Source organism: Ixodes scapularis, unplaced genomic scaffold (assembly GCF_016920785.2).
Source record: "Ixodes scapularis isolate PalLabHiFi unplaced genomic scaffold, ASM1692078v2 PGA_scaffold10__122_contigs__length_95168666, whole genome shotgun sequence".
NCBI lineage: Eukaryota > Metazoa > Arthropoda > Arachnida > Ixodida > Ixodidae > Ixodes > Ixodes scapularis.
The window spans coordinates 13,026,880-13,039,317 of NW_024609836.1; the positions used below are offsets into that span (position 1 = coordinate 13,026,880).

A 12,438-nucleotide genomic window follows, 5' to 3' on the forward strand; every position below is an offset into this window, starting at 1 on the left:
CAAAATTAAAAATGGTTACCGGACATGGTTGTTCGATCTTATCTGAAAACGCCCCATATCATTTGAGTGTCCCTCTAAGCGAGAAGCGGTCTCCAGCAACCCATCTCGATATCGCAGTCACGTGAGTCATATAACGCTGTCTTTTAGATAAGGAAGAATGTCCCGTCTAATCGGGCTTTGTCTTTGTCTTTTCGCGGTCACCCCCGCACTCTGGAAGAAAGAAAAAAGAATCGCCGACGGATACATTTTAACCACGGTTGTTCGGCGACGTCTCGCGCTTTCGAGCTCGCTGCAGCACGACTTGAGTGGTAACAGCGTTCAGTGTCTCTGTGCTGGGACCAGCGGTTGCTCTCGAAAATATGGGACAGGCGAGGTCTCGGTTCCTGAGCGTTTCGGTGCAGAGTTGCCGGCATTTCACGAGATCGGAGTCAACCTGCCGAGAGATCGGTATCCTGGGAGCCCCTCTGCGTTCTGGTCAGGTGAGGAAACCTTCGCTCAGAGTCCTTCTGGGGCAGGTCCCTTTGGGGACCGTGTGTTACTACCGCGCCTGGCACGCGTCTCCGACTGGTGCGTTTAGCGTCCCGTTCCGCCCGTGCTTCGAAACCACCGCTGTTCTGACACCGCCAGGGGTCGGGACCGGCGACAGCATAACGCTTCTATGACGTCATCAGTCGGATGTCGAGGGACCGCCTTGTTAAAACGATTTTAAACCCACCAATCCCAGGACGCATTCCAGTGATACGAAAAGAGGCCCTCTGCCGCTAGCGCTATGTAGCGGGAAATGATGTACAATACCGGGGAAAAAAATGTCAAGAACTAAAAGCCGACGCATCACCTTGGAAGCTGAGAGTGAAGGGCGAGATCGCCATATAAGTTGCGCGTCATCCCGCCGCAATTGATGGCGTCTGCAGAGCAGTCTTGTACACTTTACTCGAAAAAAGTAATCGATTACAAGTACTCTTTATTAAAAAAGTATTCAATTAGCTTACTCGTTTACTTGAGGCGAAATATATTCGGCCATTGTTCGAAAAAACAACCGCTATTTTTCAGATTACTTCAAATTTTCGGAACGACAGATTTTCTGCCGGTTTTGAAAAACTGGCCTTTCGTGGTGTCTATTATTGGATTAAAATCGAAAATTAAAGATACATATATTCTTAATTCATCAATTTTCTTAAACCCGCCCTTCTCTCGGAGACTTGTTTCTAGAAATTATTGGTTGGAAACTTAAGCGGAGAGCTGGTCGTCTGCTTCTTTTTCAGGGGTTGTTGTGACGTCAGAACGCCGAGCTCTGATTGCATCTGATTAAAGGATAGTGGGTAGAGTTCAAAGCGAGCTGCCTTCAGGTCTGCCCACTATCTTTCATTCAGAACCAATCAGTACTAGGCGTCTTTTTGACGTCACCTGAGCTTCTGCTAAAGGAACAGACGATCTAGAGCTCTTCACAGAAACAAAGTCCGCCATTAGAATGGGGAGGGAAGGGAGCAGTAACGGCTATACGTAATTTTACTACTTCCTAAAGTAATCAAATTACTCTTGAGATTTCTTCCTAATAAATGCATTCAAATGATTACAAAATTACTAGAAAAGAAGTTGAGTACAAGTAATTTGACTACTTGTAGTAAGTACCGTACAAGTTTGCTGCAGACTTAAGGCCGGCAGCAGAGCACTCAGTTAACGCTTCATGAGCGCTGCAAGCAGCGCTCATGTAGCACGGACTTGCGCGTGACGTAGCGCTCGGTTAGCGCTTTAGTAGGCACTCAGTTAGCGCTTCAGAATCGCTTCAGTAGGGGCTCGGTTAGCGCCTCAGCAGCGCAGTGTAAGCGCTCGCACGCTCCTTGCGCCGTGCTTGCTGCTGCGGAACAGCGCGTGCACGGCGATTCCGTTTTTGTTGTTCTTCCTTTGGCATTGAAAGAAAGAGGAAGTAAAAGAGCCGCTCTCCAAGCAAAGGGTCAGGTAGACGATCTAAAGTCGTTGACTCTGAGCGACTAATTGATTGGGTACGACCTCGTCACTTCCTATTCGATATGCGTGACGCTGGTTTCAAAGACACGCAGTTAAATATATTCGCCTTCGAAAGTGCGGTGTCTCGGTCCCTCAGCCTAAGAACAAGGTTCGCCGGGTACCCGTCGGTATCTCGGTGGCGAAAGATTTCGTATACCCAGAAGGCTCTTTGGGCGTTAAGTCGTCCACACACATGTGCAGTAATTGGGTATGTAAGAGAACTTGTCGCGTTCATATTTCAGCGTCCCCCATGTCCGGGACGGTACTCGGGGGCTATGTTGCGCTTTTTGCACTCCCAGGAGACTAGGGAGAAGAAAGTAACGTCAACAACGCAACAAATACAGATTGGATGTTGATTTTTTTTTCTTCTGTCAACATCCAATCTACGTTTGCTCTAGTCGTTGACGTCACTTCCTTCTTCCAAGTCTCCTGGGAGTGGAAAAAGCGCAACATAGCGCCCCTGTTGCTGCACACCCAACCACAAGAACCGGAACCGCCGTACAAGAAGCGCTAACATCAAGCGCTAACAAGGCGCTAAAAAAGCGATAATGGCGTGCTATATTAGAACTAAGTCACCCGTTAGGAAGCACCACATGAGCGCCCTTCAAAGCTCTCACGTAGCACTAACTTAGCGCTCCGCTGTATGTGTGAACAGGAGGCAGCAGAGCGCTTACTTTCGCAAGACTGCTAACTGACTGAAAGCCTCATAACCACGGGTAACGGAGCACTACACAAGGTAATTCAGTTCATCTGAGAGCGAAGCCAAAGCTACAAGCACGAGCATGTTGCCCTTAGCGATGCTCGTGCATCAGTAATGGAGAAAAGAACCTGAGTTCGCTCTTGTAACTTGTGCTGCGATTTCAGCAGACACATCATTTTCATTATAGTCGCCGTCTTTTCTGGAAAATGAGAAATTAGGTATTAACGCATCTAGTAGTCCCTTAACGAATTTCTAATGAATATCGACGAAACTAATCTAAGAAAGCAAGCTGGATCAGGAAGTTTACCGCCGGTGGGGAAGCCTTGTGAACCAGAAACTGAAACAATTCACTTTTTCAAAATCATGGTTCCTGAGGTTCTGGTGCGAAAACTGATGTTTTCGTTTCATGAATTTGTGAACGACCATGAGAGGCTTTCAATATACAGGATGTTCTTCTTTTAGGCTCTCAAGTTTGTTTCTAAAAGATCGTGAAAGCTGCACCATAATCTGGTCTGTGCATGTGAGTTATGCGGCCATAGGGACATTGTATAGGGGGATAATTGTCCCGATAAGTCAGATAATTGGCTAAAGAATGTTGATTATCTTTATAATTAGTGAAAATAAGTGAGCGTCATTGAAGGCCCCCAAGTCAGTAAATTTCAAAAAGATTTGGAGTCGTGCAACAGGGCTCGAGAAGCAAAGACACGGATAAGATTATCATCAGCGTTTTCTCATATTGTTACGCGAGTTGTAGCCAGTGCATCACTGCACTTCCTATTCATTCCAAATTTTTGTAAAATTTACTGATTTCGTGGTTTTTAATTACGCTCACGCAATTTAGATAATCTCAAAGTTAATAAACATGCCTTAGTTATTTATTCGATATATTGTGGCGAATAGCTCAGTATTGATGTCCCCCTGGCCATATTACTCACCTGCACAGACATGATTAGTCTAGCTTTCACGGCCTTTTCTCAATACATTTGTAAAGCCTATGCGCCAACTCGTGTTTACAAACAAACCTGAACGCCCTTAGCGACACGCCACCGGCGCTGCGCATGCGCGATGGGGTGTGCTGAAGAAGCGCGTAGTCCTGCATCAACAAACCATTGGAATGTAAGGTTGTCAGCGTCGGAGTAAATCCCCGTGCTCTTTTTTTTTTTTTTTTTTTCGTTGGAATTGTTGATTCTAGGTCTTTCTAGCAATGTACTACTACTTTAGTGGCCTGAGAGAAATTAACAAAATTAACGAGACCACAAAACTTCGCGTAAATAATCTGACGTGCGGCGATTCATACCGCGTGAACGCCACAAAATGTACACTAAATACCGATTCACGCGACGAGATTCTGCTCGCTATTTTCAGTCGCGACGTCGCTCAGGCTCCAGAGGCGTGGAGCTGCGATGCATTTAGCGCCATTTTGCGTTAGTGTGACACTCTTCTGCGCCCAGGCTTCGTATCATCTGCGAGAAATACTGGGAAAAATATAGGAGCTATCTTCCGATCGTAAGGGATCGTATCTCGAGCCGGATGCTCGCGATACGACTTCTGGAAATCGCTCGATTAGAAATAAAGGACCTCCCCTTTCTTTTAGCGATAAAGGCTCGCGCGACTGGCTCTTGGAATATAAAGACCAGCGCCTCCAAACCAGGATTACCGAACAGAAAGCACCTGTTAAAGGCTAAAACCGCGAGAACAATACTCCGTTTAAGTTTCTAGATTTTACGGATCCGAATAAACGGATTAGCGTCGCTGAATTAATAGGGCATACTAGTTTTGTGCACAGCTCTGTAGATCTGTGGTCTTATAGCCACAGGAAGTTGTCTCAAAGTATATACCGATGGTGCCAATGCATTACTGTATTTTCTGTATTAATAAAAAAAAAAAAGAAGAAGACTATGGATCGTCGAACGCCCAGATTCCGGCCAATTGTTGCGCTAGCGGTCCGAATCACATGCAATCTTTTTTTTTAGAACTAAGCGTTCTTTTAATAAAAGGTTATAAATATTTTTGTTAATTCTCAATTGAAAAATGCTAACCGATATAGCCCAAGGGTAAGTGGGGTTGCATGGCGTCAAGTACCCAAAATGGCAGCCCTGAAAGTGGCCATTGATACTTTCAGTAAAATGCATAACTTTTAGATAAGGAAACGGTTAGTTTTGCAACTTTGGCATTTGGTTCGGTCCGCTAGTGCCACAGTGGGGCAGAAACTAAGCCTTCAACAAATCGTGTTCTTTTTTTTTTGTTTTGTGTTTTAATGTGCAAAAAGTTATTTTAGTTATTTTTGTTTTCGGGGACACGTTGTTTGTGATAGACTAGATGGTAACCGGACAAAAGCTCACCGGACAAAAGCTCACCGGACAGAAGCTCACCGGACAAAAGCTCACCGGACAAAAGCTCACCCGTTTTTTCACAGACCCGGACAAAAGCTCACCCGTTTTTTGACAGACCCGAACAAAAGCTCACCTCGATTTCTTTTTTTTTTACTATCCGGGCGAAACACGGGCTGAAATAAAGTGCGGACGCAATCGACATTGGACCATTTTCAGGAGAACTTGTACCTCATCCACCATTGAGTTGAGAATTTTTTTTAAAAATAATTTGAAAGAACGGGAGTTCGGCCTTTTGGAAAAGTACAAGACAGATGACCAATTTAAAAAAATTGTGCGGTATTTTAGATAGGCTCGGGTTCCTTCCACCACAGCTTGTTCCACAAGAACTGACCACCAGGCAAAAGCCTACCGGTGACATCGCTACCTACTGGACTATTTTGATTGCACGTATTTCAACTGCCGCTTCCGTTATGCCTCTGTTCCATCTGCGGCGGCACCCAGAGCGAATTCTTCCCTTCGCCTGCCTCTGCGCCGACGGCGACCGGAGTTTCCCCCGGTACGGAGGAATATGTACGACACCACTCTTCAAGATAAAGACCGGATGAGCAACACCTGCGAAAGATAGAGTACCGGGTTCCAGAAGCCCGTCGGCCACGCCCATCCAAGCGTCTTGAGGGTGATTGAATGCCTACAGCAAAATCAGGCGCTCGTTGCCACGGCATTGACAAAAGCCCGGAGAGGTGAGCCCACCGTAAAGTGGGTGCGAAAAATTACTCTGCACTTGCAGAATCGTCTTAGAAATATTTGCGAGGGCTTGATGTACATCGAGATCTACCAAGACTGCTGGAGCTAGTGGGGCACTGCATTCGCTTCTAACCAACCGATAAATAAACTTGTTTTTATTAAAATCAACAAACCATGCCCCTGTCAGATTTAATTTATCGTTGCCTTTTTGTGTCGCACGCATGCACCTAAGTTGTCCGCACTCGTGTTAAGACCAACATGAAATTTTCTCATGGTGAGCTTTTGTCCGGGTCTGTGAAAATATGGGTGAGCTTTTGTCCGGGTTTGTGAAAAAATGGGTGAGCTTTTGTCCGGTGAGCTTTTGTCCGGTGAGCTTCTGTCCGGTGAGCTTTTGTCCGGTGAGCTTTTGGCCGGGATTCAGACTAAGACTAGACACAGGTACGAGAGACCCGATCGGCGATATGGCACTCCTAATTATGCCTCTCAATATTTTTTGCCTACTCGCAATATACGGTACATTCATTCCCGCTCTGATTTCCATCGCTGTCTGCAACTCCGTTCAAGCAGACGTCACAAAGTGTCTAAAATATAAAACTCTCCTACGAGGGCACTGCGGTACGCTTTATCGCTGCTCCACAGATGCGTACAGCACAAGGTGGAACGAGTCGAGCGATGCAGATACTATTGTAGGCGATCACGCCAACTCAGGTAGATGAAATAAAGTTAATTAATAGACCGATTTCACCGAGAGTTTCGCCCTTCTGTTTGGACTTCAGAGGCAACTTGCATAAAATTCATATTTGTCGTATCTGGCACAACGGCTCTAACTTTACGTTACAGCTGTTTCGTTCACACTGATCCAAGATAAAGTATAGAGTCTTAAGACAGGCCAATCAGAATGTAAGGCGTCTAAATGATGTAGCTAGATGTGTTTTGAGTCCACAATCGCGGTTTTTTCATTTCGCATTACAACATGGATAACACTGTACTTTGTCACCTGTTGAACTCAATTTCAGACGCATCGGCGCTTTACATGCTATATACGGCTCTTTTTGTTTCAAGGACTGCGCTGATGCGTTCTGGAATATTTTCGGGAAGTCAATTTCAGCTGCGTTTTAAATGTGAAAAGAAGTTGAGAGGCTAATATTGGAGATCCTGACTATGAGCAGCGTCCTGAACAGTTCCATAACTGAGCTAATCTAATAACGTTGTTAAATGTTGACCACCCTTTAACACCCTCACCCGCGCCCTTTTAAAGGGTACCAGCCGTTAACATCCCTCCATACATCCATCAATCCAATGAAGGTTGCGTCAGTTGGGCACATCGCGATTACTTTTGTGTGTGCTATGAAAGATCGGTGCTTTGCGTCCTTAGTGTGTACATAGAGCAAAGCCTGGTTCACACATCTGCGTCGGTTCCGTCCACGGCATCCAAAACGACAGCAATGACCGGGACGCCGGGAGAAACGTGGCACAATTATCGCCTCTCCAATCTACTTTCTTCCTTACTAGCACACCGTGCTTACTAGCCACGTTGTTTACGGGGAACATTTCTTATCGTCCCTTCTCCCCCCTTCTCCTCCTGGGTATAGTCGGCTGCTCGCTGTTGAAAGTTTACCCGTCTGTTGCTAGTTGAAAGATGTGGTTGTGTTGTCCCTGTTTTAATTGTTTTATTCTTTTTTCATCCATGATTTAAACCAGCACGCTCTTCTCCCAAGCATACCTCAGATCAAGCTCCTGCCTAACGTCTACAAAGAACGGCGATCGTGATGGTGTAGAAGACACGTTGGGAAAACACTGTAGATGTTAGCATGTACAACTTAGCAGACCCGTTAGCATTCTCCGCCAAGTCGGATTCATGGTTATGTAACTTCACGAGAGAGCCATACAGCTGCGAACTGGCGCTGCTTCTTACAGATGACCTGGCGGCATTCAAACGGAGCTTTACCAGGCACAAGCTCGAAATCTGTTCATTCGTTTTAAAGTTAATTTTCTTGACTTTTCCGCCCGCAGCCCAGAAGCAATAAACTAAAGAAGTGTTTTCTGGGCTGCTGTCACAATGTAGACCATATCTAAACAAAGAAATAATACCAAACGTTTCGTTTCCGTACTCATTTAAGACATGAAATGTTTTTAACGCTACCCCAAATTCCAAACGTTTGTCCGTCCGGCCGAGCATTTTCCTCCAAATTTAGCGAGAAAAGTGGCGTCACCTGACGTCGCATGATCTACACGCCTCGGGGAAATTGACGGCACGTGACCTCTACACCAACTCAGTTGCCCCGCCAGATATAGCGGGAACATTCACGTCTCGTGGACAAACATCCATTTAGTTTCCTCACTAAATTTAGCGGGAAATCGACGTCACGTGACCTATACAACCATTGAGTTTCCCCGCTAAATTTAGCGGAAAGATATACGCCACATGACACGCAAATTTCCAATAATGCATTCCATGCATTCTAGAATTCCAAAAGTAAAGGTCACTGCCAATTGTTTTATATTTTTTTTTATATAAACGTATTAGAATGATTGGTTTCGCGAAGAAAAATAATCTGGCCCAATTGCTGCGCGTTTCCGAAGAAAAATGAACGCATTACCTGAAGTCTCCTGGCCCACGAAATACTTTGGCGGCCTCGTGATATCAACTCCTTCCGAACGCGGTGGATAGTGATGTTCTTATGTTCCAACGGACTATATTAGGCATATTAGCATGGTTTTAATATATACCGTTCTCCATGAGCGACGTGCGCGAAGACAGAAGTTTTACAGGACGTGGTGTCAAACGCTTTGCGTCCCCCAAGCAGCTTGAGGCGTCGCAATGTGCATGCGCCGAATGTTCTGAGCATGCTCTGTGCGACGTCCCGAGCTCGGGGTACCCAATGCGTTGGGGCTCCCTATTCTAGAACTACATAATAGAAATTGTTTAGAATAGGGGGCCCCAGCGCTCCTGGTGCCCCGAAAAGCTTGGAACGTTGCACTGCTTCTGCGTAGGGCCTCTGCGCAGTGTGAAGCACCAAGCTGCTTTTGGGGCCCCGAAGCTTTGGGCCGCCTCAACAGCTTGGGGCGCAGCCCTGCGCAGTGCTCTCTAATGAGGTTGTCCATGCCAAGCAGAAGTCACTGTACTACGGACAGTCGTATAACTGCCTCGGGCGTCTCTTTAGGATCATCAGGCCGGCTCGTGCTGTTTGTTCAATGCTCCCGCTCGGCGACAACGCAACGGAGGAAGACGCAGGCTCGCAGTGAACGGTCTTACTGCCGATAAGAGTTTTACTGCTTGTAGCAGCAGGCAAGAAGAGATTAGAAGGGCCTAAGTTAGTTTGCGCCGTACTCGGACGCATTACTAGAAGCCGAAACAAAAAGAGTTTTGATATCTGCGAGTTAATGATCTTGAAGCGTAAACCGGCAAATATCGCAATCGGCGATGATGTCGGTGTCGCGGCTGCCAGACAACGCCACATTTCGCCATATCCAGAACAGCTCTGGGAGGCAAGAGGGATTAATATATGTTTTGTATGGGTTGCTTTAGGCTTGGCGTACTTTATTCTGTTTTACCGCCAAAATAAAGTATGATTTTTTGTTAATATTTATACATGCAAATGTTTATCCCTTTTTCTTGGTAATATGTGCGGTATCAATCTACTTGACGTTTAGAAATGGTGGAAATGCCGAAACTAACCACCCGTTGATCCTCTAATTAAAGCCAGCGTTAATGCGAAAAAAAAACAAAAAAACATTTGCATATTGACGCTAAACATTCCACGAAAAATAATAGTATTAGCCCAGAGACCCAATATCTACGCGTAAGGACATTTTTTTTAAAACTCATTAAAACAAAAGAGTATAAAATATAATATAATAAAATTTATTCATATGATGCAGTCCATACAAATTGTGCTGGCCAACGAAAGCAGATTCTGCTTGTGTTTAGGGCCGAAGAATCAGCAGGAATGCATACACACGCAAAGAAACATTTACAGTTGCCAGTAGGTCGTCAGTCGAAAGAAGAAAAACCGACACATGAACAGTTTCATTAAATTGGATAAGGTACCAGCGAATTTCTTAAGCGCAATACCCACTTGGCATTACATGATTGGGTGAAAAAAATGCAAGAAGAAAAATCGTGTCTTTACTGTTCATCTTCAGCGAAACGTGCGTGTGCCGATGGCCGCTATGTGTACACGCTGCTGTAAGCAATTACTTCCTTTACAAGTCTGTATGGCGGGTGTTTCTGCACTTAATAATAATGAAAAAAAAAATTCCTAAAGCTCTTTTGCTTGAGAAATAAAAGAAATATTTTTCGGAACAACACATCCAGCCACGGTGGACATCAGGGATTAAAAAAAAAAGAGAACTACTAACCAAGCAGCTAGTTTAATAGAATGTACTAATTGACTTTTCAATTAGTGAAAATAAACATATGGTTCTAGTTAGAAATTTGCTGAGGGTCACTGCCTAAACCAGTCATTTAAGGACGGCTTGAAGTACGTGGGAAGCACGGTGATGGCACTCAGTTTTCCACCCGTGCAGCAGGCGCAAGGTGGCGTTGTGAAAACCCGGACCATAAGAATATCATCCGCGCTTTCGCTTTGAGGTCTTTTGCGTTTGGGCGGCACCATGTGGCACGGCGGCGACGGCCGCAAAAGAATCTCTTGGGCGCCGTCCGCCGCTGCTTTCATAGTCGCTCTCGCCGCCTAAATTATGCCTCTCCCCCCCCCCCCCCCCCCCCTCCCCGTACCAATATCCGGAATTCGCCCTCCACCCCCCCCCCCCCCCCCCCCCCCTTCATAAAAAGAAAAAAATGTCTGGGACCAAGTTTAGTGTGCACAAAATATGACCCAGGCAAAGCGAGCAGACAATAGATTGCGTCGTCTGCTCGCTGCGCCTATCGGGAGATGGCGCCATAAGTAAATAGCGTCGCTAACTGGGCCGTCCACGAACGCGCCCAACATTGCCTTTGGCAAGAGTTTTACTCAAAATTTTCACCGAAAGAGATCTGCGTCTTGAAATTTCGCAGGGTAAAATTGACCTGCTCAGGCCCACACGCTCAAAGTTGGAGTTTTATGCAGGCGCCGATTTTTCCGGCTGGTTTTGTAGCGGATTGTCCGCTTGGAACGCCTTATATACATTTGAGAGAGAATGTTTGGAAAGCCTTGTAAATTTTGAATTCATTTTCTCAAGACCCAAAATTTTTATTTGTAGCAAGGTATACTACCATAAGAAAATTTAAATATAAAATATAGTATTTTTTTTGCATGACCACATTTAAAACTTGAATATTTGCAGCTGTGCGTTTCAACTGCGTCCTCGCCTTGGTGCTATTCTGGCTAATATTCCGGCATGAATATGGTTAGTTACCGATGCGTAATGCCGAGTAAAACGTTTACACCGCAACAAAGCTTGCCGTTTTGCAACGCACACCTGAGAAAATTCAAACTTTATGTCCGTGTATGTAAACAAATATTATGTATGATATTTATATTTTATGGTATATGACTATATATGATGGCTATATTTTTTACATATATATTGTTATACCTTGCTTGTACTAAAGAAATTAAGCAAATAAAATAGGACTTTTGACAACATGACCCCGAATTTGCTGAGTTTTAGAAGCACTCGCACATTCTATTTACAGCCGATTTTAGTTTTTACATTAATTATTGAATTTGTATGAAATAAAAAAAAAGAGCGAAGTTTGAGGTCCTAGTGATATCAAGCTCATTAAAACAAAGAAGTTGTCAAAATTTGAAAAGAAGTCAACAAACTCGAGATTTTTTGAAATTTATTTTTAAAATAGAAGTTTTTTTATTTATATATTCATTAAGCGCAAAAAATATAATATGAGAGTGCCACCAATTTATTTTAGAGCACTAGCTTGAGAACTGACAAATAGTGAGCGGTCCAACATGCCATTGCCGAAAGGTGGGAGAAACGTCAGCTTTCGCCTCGGCCAATGCAATAGTAAATAACAAACAAAACTCCGCCAATCTTGCCGTTTGCAGTGTTTCATGTGAAGAATGCTACCCCAAACATACTGTTACGAATGACAAATGATGAGGCGGCGAATAACTGAAGAAACTAAAAGTTTATTGGGACGAACCTGTGTCCAAAAGGAAATAGGGAAAGGCAAGCGTCGCAGTCGTCGATGTCGGCGAAACAACAGGATCGAGCGCTGGGCCGAGATTGACTTCGGCTTGCCACGCCATCTTTTGTAGCCACCTTTTGTAGCCGCGTGGGTTCCTGGAACATTCGGCCTAGAACGTTCGGCGCGTAGAACATTCGCAAATCGATCAGACGAGAAAGTTCTCGAATTTGCGAGAGCGTCAAGTAGAAAGAATAAATTAAAAAAAACGCTCCGCTTCCTGGAATCCAACCCAGATCCTTCGCGCGACAGTCAAGCGCGGTAACCATTCGGCCACGTACGTGCTCAGTCAGCGACGCGCGTGGCACCATATTTTTTTGGTAAAAATTTAATATTCGACGCCAAATTTGGGTGTCCGTTGAGATGAAAGCTGACATATAGATTTATTATTTTTAAGATATGTTTGGATTAACTTTGCTTTTTTAGCGAAAGATTTTGAAATTATGCCGCAAAACAATAAACATATTCTTTCCTCTTTTCGGTGAGATTTACAAACTACGAATGAATTCGTT

At 44.7% G+C, this 12,438-nt stretch overlaps 1 protein-coding gene across 1 annotated transcript in view; it reads left to right on the forward strand.

Moving 5' to 3' along the window:
* The first annotated feature begins 226 nt into the window (after positions 1-226).
* LOC120843141 (arginase-1) overlaps positions 227-12,438 on the forward strand; it is a 58,736-nt gene continuing 46,524 nt past the window's right edge. Inside the window, exon 1 of the mRNA XM_040214371.1 lies at positions 227-479. Coding sequence (XP_040070305.1) covers positions 360-479 — 120 coding nt within the window. The 5' untranslated portion in view covers positions 227-359. The remainder of the gene's footprint in view (positions 480-12,438) is intronic.